This window comes from Heterodontus francisci, chromosome 38 (assembly GCF_036365525.1).
Source record: "Heterodontus francisci isolate sHetFra1 chromosome 38, sHetFra1.hap1, whole genome shotgun sequence".
NCBI classification, from domain to species: Eukaryota; Metazoa; Chordata; class Chondrichthyes; order Heterodontiformes; family Heterodontidae; genus Heterodontus; species Heterodontus francisci.
In genome coordinates, this window is record NC_090408.1 from 44,312,512 (window position 1) to 44,334,765 (window position 22,254).

Sequence of the window (22,254 nt, forward strand, 5' to 3'; positions counted from 1 at the left end):
GAAAATGGAAAACATGGCTCAGGGGAACTTGCCCAGTTGGGAGTGAACTCATTTCTGGAGTTGAGCAGGGGAAGAATTTCCATGTAACTCTGGCACCAGTGAGCCTGCCAGTGGTGTCTTTACACAGGCATGGTGGACACACCAGAGACTTGCCAATGCAGTGCGGGGGAATAAGCCCAGTTTGGGAAAGGCCTGGACCATCACTGTTTGTTGTAGGACATCAGTAAGGCTATATAGCAGAGAGAGTGGAAATTGGAACTGGTCAGGATGTTGGTCAGTTGAAGTCATGGACTGTAATTACCCTTCACAAGGGTCCAGAGGGAGGAGCAGGAGGGCAGGAATTTATAAATGCTGAAGTAAAGCTGGAGTTGTTTTTGGAAAGGAGGAAGTTTCAGGTGATTAATCAACGTTTTTAAGATTGTGAAGCAGGTTGCGAAGATGGCAAGATTCAAATCCCCGAGTTATAGAATAATTTTCCAACAACGGAATAAATGGGATCAAATAGCATTTATGAAGAGAGAATAGATGTGACGACAAGGTTTGTGAAAGATTGTGTGTGTCTGACAGGGACAGACTTGGGCCTAGAATCCTTGAGATAATCTGAAGCCTTTGATAGATTTAGTTGCCAGTAACTCACTGTCACTGTCTAAATATTGCTCAATCACAAACACTCCATAAACTCTACTCTAATGTATTGCAGTTTGAGGAGAAGTTCCAGGAAGTTAAGGAGGCAGCGAAACTGGCAAGAGATCGCTCACAGGAGAAAACGGAGACGTCAAGCAATCATTCTCGTGTAAGTACTCCTGACCTGAGAAGACGAGATTGTCGCTAGATCAAAATCCTGGAACTCCCTTCCTAACAGCACTGTGGGTGTACCTACCTCACATGGACTGCAGCGGTTCAAGAAGGCAGCTCACCACCACCTTCTCAAGGGCATTAGGGATGGGCAATAAATGCTGGCCTGGCCAGCGACGCCCACATCCTGAAAATGAAAGTTACCTGAGACCTTGAGAGCCAGAATGTGTGTTTAGTGCTCAGGCTGACTGGTGTGTGTTTGGAGTTTTGGTTACTTACGGGCTGTGAGAGTCTCATGTGTCTGACACTAAGGCCTCACGTTCCGAGTGCCACCCTGCCCCCAAGCACTTCTGACTTACTTTCTAAGCCTCTCTCTGCCCATTTGTAGAGACAGTGACTCACACCAGCTTCTCCCTCTCCATTCAGTGCTGCAGCATGTAGTAAAGCTGCATTGTGAAACAAGCACGTCAGTGTCCCCTGGGGATCTGTTCCTGCGCCAAACAAGGAGCTTTTGCTTTTAAAATTCAAGATAACTTTTAAAATTCCAGAAAAGGAATCAAACTGTTCTGATTGCTCTGAGCCCCAGCACAGTGCGCAAACCCAGAGAGCCCGGTTCATAAAGCCAGGAGCTTGTGTTTTGCACATGGCAAGGCTGAAGTTTATTAGCTGTCCTCTAGTTACTCTTGAAGGACCTGTTGGGCCATTTCAGAAGGTAGTTAAGAATTAACTACATTGCTGTGCGTCTGGAGTCACATATGGGCCCAGAATGCAGGTTTCCTTCCCTAAATGACATTAGTGAACCAGTTTAGTTTTACAACAATCCAATAGCTTCACGGTCACTTTTACTGATCCCAAATCTTTATTTCCAGATTTTTTTTTTTAACATAAACTGAATTACAATTCTGAAACTGCCCTGGTAGGGTTTGAACTCGCGATCTCTGGATTATTGCTGAAAATAGAGATATTTTGTCGAAGCTTTTCATCTTGCACTCATCAGGACAATCTGCAAGAATACCAACGTAAGGGAAGCAACAAGTTTATACGGCATAAGAGAGTGCTGATTCGTTGGCAAGTGGACCGTGACTGGTAGAGGCATTGTCATGGAGAATGCACCAGTTTATGGTGACTGACCGTTAACTGCTAAGCTTTGTTTGAAATTTATACCAGGCAGCTTGACCCTGGTCAAGGCATTGCCCTGAGGAATGAACCAGCGATTGGCTGTCACTTATTTTGTTTAGCTGAAACAGGCACAATCTGTGTACATGTTATTTCCTTCTGAAAAGAACAAGGCCCTGTGTATTAATATATGTAGCTTCCAGTATGCGCTAATGCGAAATAACCCAATCAGCACTCTCTTCTCACACAGTATAAATTGGTTGCTTCCCTTTCATTGATATTCTTGCGAATTGTCCTGATGAGTGCAAAATGAAAAGCTTTGACAAAATATCTCTATTTTCAGCAATACTCAAGTTCTGTATTACCAATCAACATTCTCTGGATTATTAGTCCAGTAATGTCACTATTTGTTTCTCTATGTTTCAATGTATCCCATCGTTATTTGAACTGATTTTTTTGTGCTATTAGATAGTTTACATGATCATGAACATTTACATGAACTTACAGGTCACTGGACTAGTAACCCAGAGACCCAGGGTATTGCTCTGGGGACATGGGTTCAAATCCCACCACAGCAGAAGGTGGAATTTGTATTCAATTAATAAATGTGGAATTAAAAAGCTAGTCTAATGATGGCCATGAAACCATTGTCGATTGTTGTAAAAATTCATTTGATTCACTAATGTCCTTTAGGGAAGGAAATCTGCTGTCCTTACCTGGTCTGGTCTACATGTGACTCCAGACCCACAGCAATGTGGTTAACTCTTACATGCCCTCTGAAATGGCCTAGCAAGCTACTCCGTTGTATCTAACCGCTACAAAGTCAATAAAAAAGAACGAAAATGGATGGACCACCCGGCATCGACCTAGGCACCGGAAACGACAACAACAAACCCAGTCCTGTCGACCCTGCAAAGTCCTCCTTACTAACATCTGGGAGCTTGTGCCAAAGTTGGGAGAATCTAGCCATCTCCCCATGACATTCAATGGCATTGCCATCACTGAATCCCCCACTATCAACATCCTAGGGGCTACCATTGACCAGAAACTGAACTGGAGTAGCCATATAAATATCGTGGCTACAAGAGCAGGTCAGAGGCTAGGAATCCTGAGGTGAGTAACTCATCTCCTGACTCCACAAAGCCTGTCCGCCATCGACAAGGCACAAGTCAGGTGTGTGATGGAATACTCTCCACTTGCCTGGATGGGTGCAGCTCCAACAACACTCAAGAAGCTCGACACCATCCAGGACAAAGCAGCCCACTTGATTGGCACCCCGTCCACAAACATTCACTCCCTTCACCACCAACGCACAGTGGTAGCAGTGTGTACCATCTACAAGATGCACTGCAGCAATGCACCAAGGCCCCTTAGACAGCACCTTCCAAACCCGCAACCTCTACCAACTAGAAGGACAAGGGCAACAAATGCATGGGAACACCACCCCCTCCAAGTCACACACCATCCTGATATGGAACTATATCGCCATTCCTTCACTGTCGCTGGGTCAAAATCCTGGAACTGCCTTCCTAACAGCACTGTGGGTGTACCTACCCCACATGGACTGCAGTGGTTCAAGAAGGCAGCTCACCACCACCTTCCCAAGGGCAATTAGGGATAGGCAATAAATGCTGACCTGGCCAGCGATGCCCACATCCCAGGAATGAACAATAAAAAGAAAAGAAATACGAATTAGGAGCAGGAGTAGGCCACTCGGCCCTTTGAGTCTGCTCCTAATTCAATAAGTTCATGGCTGAACTGATTACTCCACATTTCCACCTACCCTCGATAACCTTCCACCCCTTTGCTTATCAAGAATCTCTCTACCTCTGACTTAAAAATATTCAAAGACTCTGCTTCCACCGTCTTTTGAGGAAGAGAATTCCAAAGACTCACGAACCTCAGAGAAAAGATTTCTGTGCATCTCTGTCTTAAATGGACGACCCCTTATTTTTAAACAGTGACCCCTAGTTCTAGATTTTCCCACAAGAGGAAACATCCTTTCCACATCCACCCTGTCAAGACCCCTCAGGATCTTATATGTTTCAATCAAGTCGCCTCTTACTCTTCTAAATTCCAGCCTGTCCAATCTTTCCTCGTAAGACTGCCTGTCCATTCCAGTAAACCTTCTCTGAACTGTCCGCAACACATTTACATCCTTCCTTAAATAAGGAGACCAGTACTGTACACAGTACTCCAGATGTGGTCTCACCAATGCCCTGTATAGCTGAAGCATAACCTCCCTACTTTTGTATTCAGTTCCCCTCACGATAAACGATAACATTCTAAAGGCTTTCCTAATTATGTGCTGTACTTGCATACTAACCTTTTGTGATTCATGCACTGGGACACCCAGATCCCTCTGTATCTCAGAGCTCTGCAACTCTCACTATTTAGATAATATGCTTTTTTTATTCTTCCTGCCGAAGTGTTCAATTTCACACTTTCTCACATTATAATCCATTTGCCAGGTTTTTGCCCACTCACTTAACCTATCTATATCCCTTTGTAGCCCCCTAATGTCCTCTTCACAAGTTACTTTCCTACCTATCTTTGTGTCATCAGCAAATTTAGCAACCATACCTTCGGTCCCTTCATCCAAGTCACTGATATAAATTGTAAAGAGTTGAGGCCCAGCACAGATCCCTGTGTCACACCACTTGTTACATCTTGCCAACCAGAAAAATGACCCATTTATGCCTACTGTTTCCTGTTAGCAAGCCAATTTTCTATCCATGCCAATATGTCACCCCCTACACCATGAGCTTTTATTTTCTGCAATAGTCTTTCATGTGGCTTCTGGAAATCTAAATACAATACATCCACCTTTATCCCTTTATCCACAGCACATGTAACTCTCTCAAAGAACTCCAATAAATTGGTTAAACATGATTTTCCTTTCACAAAACCGAGTTGACTCTGCCTGATTACCTTACACACAAGTCATTTAATTAGAGACACAGCTCTGTGTGGGAGGGAGCACGCAATGGGAATTACTGTGTTTAGGTGACGATGCAGAAAGAGAAAAACCTGAGCGCAGAGAAGCTTCTAGAGTTAAAGGTGACTTTCTGCCACTCTCCTCTCCTGCTGGAGTGTGAGGTGAGGTTTTGCACACTGCAGGAATCTGGGACCAGATGCAGTCATGGCCACCAACCCTCTGATTGATCCTTCCTTCCTTCCCCCCGACCTAGCTGTCACTCAGCATCTTGAGAAGGTGGTGGTGAGCTGCCTTCTTGAACTGCTGCAGTCGCGTGGTGTGATTACACCCACAGTGCTGTTAGGAAGAGATATCCAGGATTTTGACCCAGCGACAGTGAAGCAACAGTAATATAGTTCCAAGTCAGGATGATGTGTGGTTTGGAGGGGAACTTGCAGGTGAATATATTTTCATGCATCTGCTGCCCTTGTCCTTCTAGTTGGTAGAGGTCGCGGGTTTGAAAGGTGCTGTCCAAGGAACCTTGGTGAGTTGCTGCAGTGCATCTTGTAGATGGTACACACTGCTGCCACTGTGTGTTGGTGATGGAGAGAGTGAATGCTTAAGGTGGTGGAAGGGGTGCCAATCAAGTGGGCTGCTTTTTGATTGAAGATAGAAAGGAATAGAGGGATATACTGATGGGGTGAGATGAAGTAGAATGCGAGGAAGCTCGTGTGGATTATAAAGCCCGTCACAGACTAGTTGGGTCAAATGTGTTGTAAATTCTACGTAAATCCATGTAAGGCTCAATGTTTAAGGAGTCCATCTGTTTTCTGAGTTCCTCACTCTAATTTGTGTCTGAACCATTTTAGGATTCCAGCCATGAAACACCATCTTCTCCACAAGCATCAAGTGTGAATGGAACTGATGATGAAAAAGCAATTCGCCCTCCTCCCATCGAAACCCTCCTCAAGAGTGACAATGACCGGATCAAGTTAGTCTCGACTCAAGGGTGAGATTAATCCCTCCATAAACTGGGAGAATAGACCATGGGAGAGCAGCCAGCCTGGGGGCATCTGCAGCAGGAGACACTGTGCTGGATCTTCCAGAGTAATTATACATGGATCTGGCTGGGTTGGGATTGTGTTGGTGAACAATACATGGTCTGTTCTGGGTGGGTCCACAATTTTCTGCTTTGTTCTGTGAATCCCTTTCAGTAATCAGTTTTGACTCTGATCTCTGAGGTGAATTGTTGTTGAATTATCCTGGTTACTGCGGAGGGGCCTCAGTGACCAATCCTTGGGTTCACTTGTGAACAGAGATCGTTGACAAACTCATTGTGAGTTTTTCACCATTATTGTACTCGGTCACCTCACAGTGAATTGCCTGCACTTGTGAAAAATGATCTGCTTCTTGCTAGAACTTGTGTCCCTCCATCACCAACATGTAGCTCTTTAGTTTGTAAGATTTTCATTGACTTTGGTAGTTGGAACTCTCTCTTGCCTCATCCATTTTTACATCCCTTCTGCACTTGCTTTGATTAAATGTCACTCTGGGTTTGCAGCCTCAGCCACCTGAAACATCTCCAGTCTTCTTACTGAGTGTCTCAGTGTTACAACTGCTGACTCCATCATTTGGATTTCCACATTGATTGTCCAACCTGACCATTGTAGCTACCAGGCCCTGATTGGTCACTTGTGAGTCCTTGGATTTTCTCCCCTGTTGAGAATTGTTTCTGTTTATATTGTGCAGCCATGACCCAAGCAGGAGAGAGAGAGCTGTATACAATGTGGCTGCTAATCTGACCCTTTGAGTGTCTCAGTGGACATCAGCTGGTATAATTACAACAAGGGAACTGGTACAGATTAAAGGGCTTGCAATCTGCACACAGACTTTGAGCTGCTGGTTTTCCTCTCTATCTAAAATATGGGGCAGAGAGTTGTGAAGGAAAATGATTTGAAAGGAGAGGGGGCACACAGGAAATGAAATGGGGCCATGGGGTAATAATGACTAAAATTGAAAACACGGGCTTCCCTTTGCCTGTTATTTCAGACACATTTGTAGCTCACAGGGCGAGTCTCAAGTGCACAAATAACACGAACTGAGGTTGCAGGAAGTGAGCAAACGTGAGCATGAGGGTGACATTTTTCTCTCACTAGACCTGCTGCTGCCAAGAAGTGGGAGCAGGAACTCCAGACATTGGCGGAGAACAACGCTCGACTCAGCACTGCATTGCAGGAGTCAACAAACAACGTAGAGCACTGGAAAAAACAGCTGTTGGATTGTAAGGAAGAGGGAGATAAACTGCAGCAGAAGGTTAGTGACGACATTGTCACTGTGTCACAGTAGTGTGTATGGGCTAAAAACCAATTCCAGCTCCCTCTGTGACTGAGAGGGAGCATGTGTTACTGAGCTGACAGATCGGAAAATTCCTAGATTCAATCTGTGACCTTTGCTGCATTTGCTTGACTCAGCCAGTGAAACATTAAAGATTTATCCCAATGCCTCTGGGCTAGAGAACTCGCAGTCCCACTCACTGTCCATCCACCTGCCCTAGAGAATGAGGGCAAGATTGCAATCTGCTGAGATGTATTCTGTCCTGAATAACAGATCAGGAATCTTGCTTGGCCAAATCCTGGTGAATTTCTGGGTCTGTGGTTGATTCTGCAATTCTTGGGCCTGGTGTTTAATGGTCCTCACTTCGAGCACAATAAATGCCTGTTTTTCCAAGTATGTGGGAGCGTCTGATTGTGGAATCGGTAACACGTCTAACAAAGAGATGGGGAGGAAACGGAGAAAGATTTCCTCAGACTCCCACTGGTTCCTCAGGAGAAATCAGTAAAATGTTCAGATATGATTGTATTTTGTTCAGTTGAAAGAAGACTGGGCCTGGGCACAATGGAACTGGGAAAGGGACCTTGAAATCTCCACAGTTTTGAACTGGTCTTAGGGAAAAAGTAACAAAGCCTTCCCAAGGTTTGCTCTGGAACCAGAAGAGGCAGAGTTACACTTGGAATTTCCCAACCCTCGGCCTAGGGGGTCTCAGCACTGTCCAGGTGATGAATGTGTAGCTCCTGGCAGGTTAGTGACTCTATACTGTATTCTTCGATTGTTGGATGGCAGTGACTGTGATTAAATATTTCAGGAATCCAGGTTAACTCAGCAGCTCTTCCAACACACATGGGGCGAGATTTTAACTCATTGAAAACCCATTCACTTAGAGCTTTAAAATCAGGGCCAATTTTTGTCTCTCAGTGTCAAAATGTTTCTGTCTCTCCCTCAGATTGCAGAACTCGAGGCTCAATGTGCTGACCTCAATCAAGAGAAAGAGAGGAACACACGACTCAGTTGGACCGTGAAACAACTGGAGGCTGAAATTAATGAAAAGGAGCAGGTTTGTGGTTTTCTTATCTTAACGGACAAACTCAATTACGTGGGAATACTTTAACATATAGCATCGTTCTTCCCACACCCTCTCCCCACAGCCCCAGTACCCAAACCAGAACCAAACCCTCGCTGGCCCTAGTAACTCATTGAGGATGGTGATGATCAGAGCAAAGTCTTTAAACGAAGATGCATTGCTTGTGATTGGCTAAGTCAGTAATGCCACACATTATACAAGGTCAGAGGTGAGAGTGTGAACTATGATGAATCAATGGAAGGAGCTGGTCGTAAAGAAATCCAGTGTTTGGAAGGTTAGTTGCTGGTTTCTCACCTCTTTGACATGGGTTCAGGTCCAGCCAAGCATTGATTGGGATGAAGTCTCCTATGTGAATGGCGGATCTCTATCTCAGCCACTCGTGTGGGCCACAGCACAACAAAGGCCCTGTCTGGCGCACAGAATGGGAATCCCACCTTTGGGACCCAGATTTGATACTGGAGCAGGGATAGAGGGGGAATTACTGCATTACCCCTACAGCTAACTGCACTCTGCTGGGGGAATTACTGCATTACCCCTACAGCTAACTGCACTCTGCTGGGGGAATTACTGCATTACCCCTACAGCTAACTGCACTCTGCTGGGGGAATTACTGCATTACCCCTACAGCTAACTGCACTCTGCTGGGGGAATTACTGCATTACCCCTACAGCTAACTGCACTCTGCTGGGGGAATTACTGCATTACCCCTACAGCTAACTGCACTCTGCTGGGTTGGGGTGCGAGGGAGAATGTGCCATGCTGACACTGGGCAAACAAATATTCTGTTTACAGCAGCTGTGGGAACTACAGACAGAATGGAATAAAATTAAATGAACCTGTATATTGTTGAGGAAACTGTTTGCTTTGTGAATTAATTTCAGTGGTTTGTGGGGGCTGGAGGGATAGAAACCCTGTCGACTTTCATTTGAAGGAGTTGTGGATTTGACGAGCTTCACTCTTTCCCGACAGAAAGTAATTAAAAGAGGAAAAGCAATTTTAGATACAGATGAGTTTCCAGATCAGAATGCATTTGAACAGCTGCGGAGAATCCAGGTCTAACTCGCTGCGGAGAAATTGGGTCTAATCCAGGTCACTCTGCTGGGGAGAATCTGGGTCTTCCTTGTTACTGGGTGTTATGATGTAGTTTATTGTGTTGAACTTATGCTTGTTGCGTGGTCGAGCTGGACTATATTTTTGGGAGGGTTGTGTGTGTGTATTTGCATGTTGTTTGGTCAGAGACAAGTGGAAGGACCCTGAGGGCATCGGAGGTGGAGGAGGGGGGGGGGTTAATGGGCAGTTGTGATTGGCAGACAACCTCACCCCACATGTGACTGATTAAAAATAATTTTATTCAGAAAAATGCAGAATGTTAAAGCTATCTGAGGAAGAGGCATCATGTTGCCATGGAAAGTAGGCAACTTCACATTCGTATCTCCCCACCTCCAATGTGATGCCACCAAATACATCTTCCCTTCCCCTCCCAGCATTCTAAAGGGATTATTCCCTTCACGACACCGTGGCCCACTCTTCAAATCATCCCTCACCATCCCTTTCACCTTCCCTTTCATGTCCTCCCTTTTCACTGTCCAGGGCCCCAAACATTCCTTCCAGATGAAACAGCAATTTACACATTTCTTTTAATTAAGAATACTCCGCTGCTCACAATCCAGGGGTGGGTGAGTGGTCAAATGCAGATTGGTTGACTGTTTTGCGGAACATCTCCGTTCAGTCTGCAAGCTTCCAGTCACTTGTCATTTTAATTGTTCCGCCCTCTCCTAGTCTGAACCCAGCTCCTACGCTGTTCGCCTGAAGCTCGAGAAGCTCAAGCAGCAGCAGCTCATCTTTCGATTAGGCACTTTACAGCCTTCCAGACTCAACACTGCATTCAGCTATTTCAGCTCAATCATTGCTCCCATATTTTTCAGACAGCAGGTGCTGCTTTGATCATTTACACCTCCTGTTACTACCATCTCCTTTTGCCTTGCACCATCATCCCTTTAATCTCATTTAATCTCTTTTGCTTTCCACCCAATCACAGACCTTCACTTTTGTTCCTTCGTCCCCTCTTCCTGCCTCTGTTCATCTCCCATTTCCCAGTTCTGAAGAAAGGTCATCAGCCTGAAACATTAACTGTGATTCTCTCTCCACAGATGCTGCCAGACCTGCTGAGCATTTCCAGTATTTTCTGTTTTTGTATTTCAGATTTCCAGCATGTGCAGTATTTTGCCTTTTGTGAGAAGTGCTTTTGATTGGCTAAGATTCAACGTTTGATGGTTACTGATGTCACAAAGAATAATTCCATCTACTTTACATTCCATACATTCCCATGCAGCCCAGGGAGTGCACGGTTACCATGGTGATGAGTTGTTTGCAGCAAGTCATTTCTGTTTCTCTCCCACAGGATTTGCAGAGACTGAGGGAAGAGGTTCAGCTTATTCCCCAACTGACAGAGCAGTGCAAAGCTTTACAGGAACGTTTACAGGTAGAGTGTGAACTCGGGGCAGATGGAAGCGAGCTGGGGTGCACAGAGGGTGTCTTGGGGCCAATATTTATCCCTCAATCAACATCACTAAACAGATTATCTGGTCATTATCACATTGCTGTTTGTGGGATCTTGCTGTGTATAAATTGGATGCTGCATTTCCTACAGCACAACACGCTTTGAACGTTATTTATTACTGTGGAGCATTTTGGGACATCCTGAGGGTCTATAATAATACAAATCTTTTCTATCTTTCTCACTGCCAAAGGCAGTACCAGGATAGGAACAGCCTAGTCCTGGGACTGGTGATAGCAACCAACTCTGCAGCATGTTGGACACTCTCCATGGTCTCTGTATGTGTGTGTGTACATGCATATCTCTCTCTATCTATCTGCTGGTGTACTTGGAACTGAGACTTTGGGTTGAGCTATCCAATTTGTGCCCCTCGCATGGAGTTGGTTTGTGTGTTATACTAGACATGGCTGATTTCAATGCTGGCCTCTTGATGGATGTGTCCCTCTGGGATATTGTGTGTTCAAGGTAATAGTGGTCACAACACACATTTACAATTTGCATCAGACATAGGACATGGCTGACAGAGAAAATAAAATCCTGCAGGTGAATTTGTTCTATTTCCTGTTTTACATTCCCCTGTGGTTGATCTGAGAGTTTTTCAGTTGTATCAAGACTGTGATCCGAGACCTTTCTCGCAGTAGCACCTGTCACCAGAGAAAAACAGTATTCAGGGCACTGCAGAACTAGGAAACCTGTGTCCCTGCCTCAGATACCAGGATAGGCAGAGCTTGTGTACTTGTATATCCCAGAGTGTGCTCCCTGTTCTGCCTCTCAGATTCTGTGGCCTCATGGACTTTGCTCTGTCTGTTTGCAGGCTGCTGAGAATACAAACAAGGAGCTGGAAAACAAAGCCAAATCACTAAAGACTAATTTTGAAGAAAGTCGACATAAACAGGGGAATCTGAAGAAAGAGCTGGCGACATTTCTGGAAGTTCTAGATGGGAAAATTGATGAACTTCATGGGTTCCGACAAGGACTAGCGAAGTTGGGGATGGACAACTGAGGGGGCGGGGGTGGGCTGGGGGGCACGGGTGACACGACAACTGGAATGTTCCACATGTGGCTGCTGCATCGCCTTGTTTGTGAGGTTGAGGTCTGTCTGCTTGACTCATTCACTGAGCTGCCTTTTCACAGGGATCGTCATCACTGCTGATGGCGCAGGGAAGGGCAATGGGGGTGGGTCAGTGGGTTTGGGCTTTACCACTACTACATGTAGTTTCTAGACAAAGGGTTACTGGGAATTATCTCCTCGTTGTGATGGGAATGTGCAGAGTGGCCAGTATTCTGGCCGTGTAAGGTGACCCCTGAAAGCAACTTCAGTCAGGCTGAGGTGCTGGTTAAAGGCTGGAGTCAGGGCCGGATTTTCTGGAAATTCAGGGCGAGGCTGCTTTAAGCTCCGGGAAACATTGGTTTGTCACAAACCTTTCAAATATTCTGTTCAATGCAAACTATATTAGTAAATGAAGTAATGAAATAAGTGTCTGTGTACAAGAATAGTGAGTGACTGATTTGGAAATTATGATGTTGCCAATTTTGGACATATTCCTGGAGGTTTTATCACATGATCTCCCACCTCTAACCCACCCAATCAAACAGCCTTTTTGTCCCATTGCTAATATTTTTATAATTAATATGCAAAGGAAATGAAAAAACACAATTTTCTGATTTTTCTCTTGGGTTTTTGCTCACCTGGAGATTAATCTTTAATTCGTGGAGGATTGGCAACACCAGTGAGGGTGAATGTTTGTAATCTGGATCTTCCCTGTTTGTAGAATCAGCTCCAAGGGGAAACTTTCATTTTCTGATTGTACAAACAGCTGAAAGCAGGTAAAATTTATCTGGGGATTTGAAGAAGGATCCGTTCCATGGATAAACTGCATCCGGTTTTTAGCAGATTTTTACTGTTCATCTCTTATTGTAGAGGAATAAATGTTAACACTATATTTTAATAGTCTAATTATCCGTTTCATCGGAGTGTGATTTCTTATGTAATGGGTTGTTACACAGGCTGCCTGTTGGGGACAGAGCTGAGGATTTTCCAAGGTGGTTTATATTCTTACTCCTCTTCCCGTGCTGAATCCTGGCTTTAATTGGTCAAAGGCTACTTTTAAAAAGCTTTCCAATACTCTAAGTGCAATGGTAGGGACAGCACCAGAGAGAAGAGGGAAGGTTGCCGAGGAAGCTGTGAATTTTAATCCAGAATGCGTAAGTGATCAGATTCCCTGCTATGACTCAGTGCATGAGTGATTCACTCAATCTTCCCAGTGACTGCTGGGATGTGTCATCTGATCTCTGCCCAGAATAGGCAATTTCCAGGAAATGCTGGGTATTATTTCCCAGTGATAGTCGTTCTTTCAGCTGTAAGACTGGGAACTCAGCCAGAGATACTTCCAGAACAATTGTAAACACTCCTCACCCACAGACATGAAGGAATCAATCAAGGATGCACAAGAGGCCAGAATTGGAGGAGCGCAGATATTTCAGAGGGTTATGGGGTCGGAGGAGATTAGAAAGATAGAGAGGGGCGAAGCCATGGAGGGATTTAAGAACAACGATGAGAATTTTAAATTGACATTGCTTGAGCGGGAGCCAATATAGGTCAGCGAGCACAGGGGTGATAGGGGAACGGGAGTTAGTGTGAATTAGGCCATGGGCAAGAGAGTTTTGGATGAGTTGATGTTTACAGACAGGAGAATATGGGAGACCAGGAGTGCATTGGAATAGTCAAGTCTAAAGGTAACGAGGGGAAGAATGATGGTTTCAGCAGCAGCTGAGCTGAGATAGGGGCAAAGTCGGACCATGTTGGAAAGGTGGAAACAGGCGGTCTTAGTGATGGTGCGAATTTGAGGTTGGAAGCTCATCTCGGGTGGACATTTGTCTGCCTCCCCTTTACTAACCTTGGTTTGATGAGGATTGGTCCTGGAAGTGGTAATTGGAGGTCCCACCTTGCACTGATAGTAAACCATTTACAATGACTCTAATATCCACCTCTCTCATAATCCCCACCCCGGAGCCAATCACAATCTGTCTGGTTGGTGTATATCTGGGAGTTAACCTTCTGTAATAGAAACATAGAAAAATAGGTGCAGGAGTAGGCCATTCGGCCCTTGGAGCCTGCTCCGCCATTCAATACGATCATGGCTGATCATCCAAACTCAGTACCCTGTTCCTGCTTTCTCCCCGTATCCCTTGATCCCTTTAACCCTAAGAACTATATCTAACTCTTTCTTGAATATATTCAATGATTTGGCCTCAACTGCTTTCTGTGGTAGAGAATTCCACAGGTTCACCACTCTCTGGGTGAAGAAATCCCTCCTCATTGCAGTCCTAAATGGCTTGCCCCATACCCTTAGGCTGTGACCCCTGGTCCTGGACTCCCCTGCCATCGGGAACATCCTTCCTGCATCTAATCTGTCCAGTCTTGTTAGAATTTTTTAGGTTTCTATGAGATCCCCTCTCATTCTTCTAAACTCTAGCAAATACAAGCCTAATCGACCCAATCTCTCCTCACACGTCAGTCCTGCCATCCCAGGAATCAGTCTGGTGAACCTTCACGGCACTCCCTCCATAGCAATAACATCCTTCCCAGATAAGGAGACCAAAACTGCAGACAATATTACAGATGTGGTCTCACCAAGGCCTTGTATAATTGCAGCAAGACATCCCTGCTCCTGTACTCGAATCCTCTCGCTATGAAGGCCAACATACCATTTGCCTTTTTTACCGACTGGTGCACAAGGACACCCAGGTCTCACTGCACCTCCCCCTTTCCCAATCTATTGCCATTCTAATAATCTGCCTTTCTACTTTTTGCCACCAACGTGGATAACCTCACATTTATCCACATTATACTGCATCTGCCTTGCATTAGCCCACTCACTCAACCTGTCCAAATCACCCTGAAGCCTCTCTGCATCCTCCTCACAGCTCACATTCTGGCCCAGCTTTGTGTCGTCTGCAAACTTGGATATATTACATTTAATTCCCTCGTCCATATCATTAATATATATTGTGAATAGCTGGGGTCCTAGCACTGATCCCTGCGGTACCCCACTAGTCACTGCCTGCCATTCGGAAGAAGACCCATTTATCCCTACTCTTTTTGTTTCCTGTCTGCCAACCAATTTTCTATCCATCGCAATACGCTATCCCCAATCCCATGTGCTTTAATTTTACATGCTAACCTCTTATGTGGGAATTTGTCGAAAGCCTTCTGCAGGTCGAGATAAACCACATTCACTGGCTCCCCCTCATCAACTTTACTAGTTACATCCTCAAGAATTATAGTAGATTTGTCAAGCATGATTTCCCTTTTGGAAATCCATGCTGACTCTGCCCGATTCTACCACTGTTCTCCAAGTGCTCTGCTATAAAATCTTTGATAATGGACTCTAGAATTATACCCACTACCGACATCAGGCTGACTGGTCTATAATTCCCTGCTTTCTCTCTACCTCTCTTTTTTTCAATAGTGGGGTTACATTAGCTATCCTCCAATCAGAGTCAATAGAATCTTGGAAGATGACCACCAATGCATCCACTATTTCTAGGGCCACTTCCTTAAGTACTCTGATCTGTATCCATCTTGCCAGCTCACCTCTTGTACCAGTCTGCCATGAGGGACCTTGTCAAAGGCTTTACTGAAGTCCATATAGACAACATCCACTGCCCTTCCTTCATCAATCATCTTTGTCACGTCCTCAAAAAAACTCAATCAAGTTAGTGAGACACGACCTCCCCTTCACAAAACCATGCTGCCTCTCGCTAATAAGTTTGTTTGTTTCCAAATGGGAGTAAATCCTGTCCCGAAGAATCCTCTCTAATAATTTCCCTACCACTGACGTAAGGCTCACTGGCCTATAATTTCCTGGGTTATCCTTGCTACTCTTCTTAAACAAAGGAACAATATTGGCTATTCTCCAGTCCTCTGGGACCGCACCTGTAGCCAATGAGGATACAAAGATTTCTGTCAAGGCCCCAGCAATTTTTTCCCTTGCCTCCCTCATTATTCTGGGGTAGATCCCAGTTTTACGTTTGCACCAGACAGGAAAAAACAATTGTTGCAGTTCATCCATGCATCATCTTTAAATGTTTGCCATTGCCTATCCACCGTCATCCCTTTAAGGACCATTTCCCAATCCATCATAGCCAACTCGCGTCTCATATCTTCGTAGTTTCCTTTGTTAAGATTCAGGACCCTAGTCTCAGAATCAACTACGTCACTCTCCATCTTGATGAAGAATTCTATCATATTATGGTCACTCATCCCCAAGGGGGTCTCGCACAACTAGATTGTCAATTATTCCTCTCTCGTTACACAATACCCAGTCTGGGATGGCCTGTTCTCTACTTGGTTCCTCAACGTCCAGAAAACCATCCTGTATCCACTCCATGAATTCCTCCTCTACGATATTGTGACTAATTTGATTTGCCCAATCTATATGCAGATTAAAGTCACCCATAATTACAGATGTTCCATTATCACATGCATCTCTAATTTCCTGTTTAATGCCATTCCCAACATCAGCACTACAGTTTGAGGGTCTATATACAACCCCGACAAACATTTTTTGCCCCTTAGTGTTTCTCAGCTCTACCCATACAGATTTCACATCGTCAGAGCTAATATCCTTCCTCACTATTGCGTTAATTTCCTCTTTAACCAGCAATATAACTCCACTGCCTTTTACTTTTTGTCTGTCCTTCCTAAATACTGAATATCCCTGGATGTTCATTTCCCATCCCTGGTCACCTTGCAGCCATGTCTCCGTAATCCCAACTATATCATACCCGTTTACATCTATTTGCACTTTATTGTGAATGCTCTGCGCGTTAAGGCACAAAGCCTTAAGGCTTGTCTTTTTAACATTACCTGTCCTATCCCACTATTTTTCACTGTGTCCCTGTTTGATTCTGGCCTTTGATTTCTCTGCTTATCACTTTTCTTATTCCCCTTCCTGTCTTTTGTTCTTGTCTTTGATCCCCCCTCTTCTGACTCCTACTCTTTGTTTCATGTCTGCCAATCAGTTCTCTATCCATGTCAGTACCTTACCCCCAATCCCACGTGTTTTAATTTTGCATGCTAATCGCTTATGTGGGACCTTAACAAAAGCCTTCTGAAAGTCCAAATACACTGGTGCTCCCTTATCCTACTAGTTACATCCTCAAAAAATTCCGGTAGATTTGTCAAGCATGATTTCCCTTTTGTAAATCCATGTTGATTTTGTCCGATCCTGTCACTGTTTTCCAAGTGCTCTGCTATTACATCTTTTATAATGGACTCTAGCATTTTCCCCACTACTGATGTCAGGCTAACCGGTCTATAATTCCCTGTTTTCTCTCTACCTCCTTTTTTAAATAGTAGGGTTACATTAGCTACCCTCCAATCCGTTAGAACTGTTCCAGAGTCTATAGAATTTTGTAAAATGACCAGCAATGCATCTACTATTTCTAGGGCCACTTCCTTAAGTACTCTGGGATGTAGATTATCAGGCCCTGGGGATTTATCGGCCTTCAATCCCATCAATTTCCCTACTAATATTGATTTCATACAGTTCCTCCTTCTCACTAGACCCTATGTTCCCCAACATTTCTGGGAGGTAATTTGTGTCCTCCTTTGTGAAGACAGAACCAAAGTATGTATTTAATTGGTCTGCCATTTCTTTGTTCCCCATTATAAATTCCCCCGTTTCTGACAGTAAGGGACCCACATTTGTCTTCACTAATCTTTTTCTCTTCACATATCTATAGAAGCTTTTATAGTCAGTTTTTATGTTCTCTGCAAGCTTGCTCTCGTACTCTATTTTCCCCTTCTTAATCAATCCTTTTGTCCTCCTTTGCTGAATTCTAAACTTCTCCCAATCCTCAGGTTTGCTGCTTGTTCTGGCCATTTTATATTTCTCCTCCTTGGATCTAATACTATCCCTAATTTTTTTTGTAAGCCACGGTTGAGCTGCCCCTCCTGTTTTGTTTTTGCACCAGACAAGAATGAATTGTTGTAATTCATCCATGCGCTCTTTAAAGGCTAGCCATTGCCTATCCACTGTCAACTCTTTCAGTAACGTTCCCCAAGCTATCATAGCCAACTTGTGCCTCATCCCTTCATTGTTTCCTTTATTTAGGTTTAGGACCCTAGACTCGGAATCAACTCTCACTCTCCATCTTAATGAATTCATATGGAGACAAGTTCATAGAAACACAAGAACATAAATTAAACAACATCTCTTCTCAGCCCTATCTACAGATAGCAAAATATGATGGTATCATCGAGCAGGGGAGAGCCAGGGAGACTAGTGGAGTTCCTGCTTTTGCTGAATTACCCATTCAATTCCACATGCTTTCACTTGAAATAACTCCTGCTGTACAATATAACCCACAATGTAAAATATAACTACTGTACAATCTCTGCAGTACAATATAATCCCTGCTGTACAATATAACTACTGTACAATCCCTGCTGTACAATATAACTAAACTAAAGGATTGGCCCACTAAAGGACAAAGGAGGAATGTTATGCTTGGACTCAGAGAAAATGGGTGAGATTCTAAACGAGTACTTTGCATCGGTATTCACCGAGGAGAGGGACATGACGGATGTTGAGGTTAGGAACAGATGTTTGATTACTCTCGGTCAAGTCGGCATAAGGAGGGAGGAAGTGTTGGGTATTCTAAAGGGCATTAAGGTGGACAAGTCCCCAGGTCCGGATGGGATCTATCCCAGGTTACTGAGGGAAGCGAGAGAGGAAATAGCTGGGGCCTTAACAGATATCTTTGCAACATCCTTAAACACGGGTGAGGTCCCGGAGGACTGGAGAATTGCTAATGTTGTCCCCTTGTTTAAGAAGGGTAGCAGGGATAATCCAGGAAATTATAGACCGGTGAGCCTGACGTCAGTGGTAGGGAAGCTGCTGGAGAAGATACTGAGGGATAGGATCTATTCCCATTTGGAAGAAAATGGGCTCATCAGTGATAGGCAACATGGTTTTGTGCAGGGAAGGTCATGTCTTACCAACTTAATAGAATTCTTTGAGGAAGTGACAAAGTTGATTGATGAGGGAAGGGCTGTCGATGTCATATACATGGACTTCAGTAAGGCGTTTGATAAGGTTCCCCATGGCAGGCTGATGGAGAAAGTGAAGGCACTTGGGGTCCAAGGTGTACTAGCGAGATGGATAAAGAACTGGCTGGGCAACAGGAGACAGAGAGTAGCAGTAGAAGGGAGTTTCTCAAAATGGAGACGTGTGACCAGTGGTGTTCCACAGGGATCCGTGCTGGGAGCACTGTTGTTTGTGATATACATTAATGATTTGGAGGAAAGTATAGGTGGACTGATTAGCAAGTTTGCAGACGACACTAAGATTGGTGGAGTAGCAGATAGTGAAGGGGACTGTCAGAGAATACAGCAGAATATAGATCGATTGGAGAGTTGGGCAGAGAAATGGCAGATGGAGTTCAATCAGGGCAAATGCGAGGTGATGCATTTTGGAAGATCCAATTCAAGAGTGAACTATACAGTAAATGGAAAAGTCCTGGGGAAAATTGATGTTCAGAGAGATTTGGGGTTCAGGTCCACTGTTCCCTGAAGGTGGCAACGCAGGTAAATAGAGTGGTCAAGAAGGCATACGGCATGCTTTCCTTCATCGGACGGGGCATTGAGTACAAGAGTTGGCAGGTCATGTTACAGTTGTATAGGACTTTGGTTCGGCCACACTTGGAATACTGCGTACAGTTCTGGTCGCCACATTATCAAAAGGATGTGGATGCTTTGGAGAGGGTGCAGAGGAGGTTCACCAGGATGTTGCCTGGTATGGAGGGCGCTAGCTATGAAGAGAGGTTGAGTAGATTAGGATTATTTTCATTAGAAAGACGGAGGTTGAGGGGGGACCTGATTGAGGTGTACAAAATCATGAGAGGTATAGACAGGGTGGATAGCAAGAGGCTTTTTCCCAGAGTGGGGGTTTCAATTACTAGAGGACACGAGTTCAAAGTGAAAGGGGAAAAGTTTAGGGGGGATATGCGTGGAAAGTTCTTTACACAGGGTGGTGGGCACCTGGAACGCATTGCCAGCGGAGGTGGTAGATGCGGGCACGATGGAGTCTTTTAAGATGTATCGAGACAGATACATGAATGGGCAGGAAGAAAAGAGATACAGAACCTTAGAAAATAGGCGACATGTTTAGAGAGGATCTGGATCGGCGCAGGCTTGGAGGGCCGAAGGGCCTGTTCCTGTGCTGTAATTATCTTTGTTCTTTGTTCTTTGTACAATCCCTGCTGTACAATATAACCCACACTGTACAATCCCTGCAGTACAATATAACCCACACTGAACAATATAACTACTGTACAATCCCTGCTGTACAATATAACCCACACTGTACAATATAACTACTGTACAATATAACTACTATACAATCTCTGCTGTACAATATAACCCACACTGTACAATATAACTACTGTACAATATAACCCACACTGTACAATATAACTACTATACAATCTCTGCTGTACAATATAACCCACGCTGTACAATATAACTACTGTACAATCCCTGCTGTACAATATAACCCACACTGTACAATCCCTGCAGTACAATATAACCCACACTGTACAATATAACTACTATACAATCTCTGCTGTACAATATAACCCACACTGTACAATATAACTACTGTACAATCCCTGCTGTACAATATAACCCACACTGTACAATATAACTACTGTACAATATAACTACTATACAATCTCTGCTGTACAATATAACCCACTGTACAATATAACTACTGTACAATCCCTGCTGTACAATATAACCCACACTGTACAATCTCTGCTGTACAATATAACCCACACTGTACAATATAACTACTGCACAATCCCTGCAGCACAATATAACCCACACTGTACAATATAACTACTGTACAATCCCTGCAGCACAACATAATCCACACTGTACAATATAATTACTGTACAATCCCTGCTGTACAATATAACCCACAATGTAAAATATAACTACTGTACAATCTCTGCAGTACAATATAATCCCTGCTGTACAATATAACCCACACTGTACAATATAACTACTGTACAATCCCTGCTGTACAATATAACTACACTGTACAATATAACTACTGTACAATCCCTGCAGCACAATATAAACCACGCTGTACAATATAGTTACTGTACAATCCCTGCAGCACAATATAACCCACACTGTACAATATAACTACTGTACAATCCCTGCAGCACAACATAATCCACACTGTACAATATAATTACTGTACAATCCCTGCTGTACAATATAACCCACAATGTAAAATATAACTACTGTACAATCTCTGCAGTACAATATAACCCACGCTGTACAATATAATTACTGTACAATCCCTGCTGTACAATATAACCCACAATGTAAAATATAACTACTGTACAATCTCTGCAGTACAATATAATCCCTGCTGTACAATATAACTACACTGTACAATATAGCTACTGTACAATATAAATACTGTACAATCCCTGCAGTACAATATAACCCACACAGTACAATATAACCCACACTGTACAATATAACTACTGTACAATCCCTGCAGTGCAATATAACCCACACTGTACAATATAACTACTATACAATCCCTGCTGTACAATATAACCCACACTGTACAATATAACTACTGTACAATCCCTGCTGTACAATATAACCCACACTGTACAATATAACTACTGTACAATCCCTGCTGTACAATATAACCCACACTGTACAATATAACTACTGTACAATCCCTGCTGTACAATATAACCCACACTGTACAATATAACTACTGTACAATCCCTGCTGTACAATATAACCCACACTGTACAATATAACTACTGTACAATCCCTGCAGTGCAATATAACCCACACTGTACAATATAACTACTGTACAATCCCTGCAGTGCAATATAACCCACACTGTACAATATAACTACTGTACAATCCCTGCTGTACAATATAACCCACGCTGTACAATATAACTACTATACAATCCCTGCTGTACAATATAACCCACACTGTACAATATAACTACTGTACAATCCCTGCTGTACAATATAACCCACACTGTACAATATAACTACTGTACAATCTCTGCAGTACAATATAACCCACACAGTACAATATAGCTACTGTACAATCCCTGCTGTACAATATAACCCACACTGTACAATATAACTACTGCACAATCTCTGCAGGACAATATCACCCACACTGTACAATATAACTACTGTGCAATCCCTGCAGTGCAATATAACCCACACTGTACAATATAACTACTATACAATCCCTGCTGTACAATATAACTACTGTACAATCCCTGCTGTACAATATAACGACTGTACAATCCCTACAGTACAATATAACCCACACTGTACAATATAACTACTGTACAATCTCTGCTGTACAATATAACTACACTGTAT

The 22,254-nt window shown here is 43.7% G+C and overlaps 1 protein-coding gene across 4 annotated transcripts in view; it reads left to right on the forward strand.

Moving 5' to 3' along the window:
• homer2 (homer scaffold protein 2) overlaps positions 1 to 12,760 on the forward strand; it is a 105,060-nt gene extending 92,300 nt beyond the window's left edge. For 3 of the 4 annotated variants that reach the window (XM_068018292.1, XM_068018295.1, XM_068018293.1), the window contains 6 exons: positions 701 to 793; positions 5,698 to 5,837; positions 6,985 to 7,141; positions 8,109 to 8,219; positions 10,648 to 10,728; positions 11,618 to 12,760. In XM_068018292.1, the coding sequence (XP_067874393.1) occupies positions 701 to 793; positions 5,698 to 5,837; positions 6,985 to 7,141; positions 8,109 to 8,219; positions 10,648 to 10,728; positions 11,618 to 11,806 (771 nt within the window). In that variant the 3' untranslated portion in view covers positions 11,807 to 12,760. Of the gene's footprint in view, positions 1 to 700; positions 794 to 5,697; positions 5,838 to 6,984; positions 7,142 to 8,108; positions 8,220 to 8,310; positions 8,774 to 10,647; positions 10,729 to 11,617 lie in introns of those variants that run through there. The other variant, XM_068018294.1, reaches the window with a different exon arrangement.
• Positions 12,761 to 22,254: the final 9,494 nt, after the last annotated feature.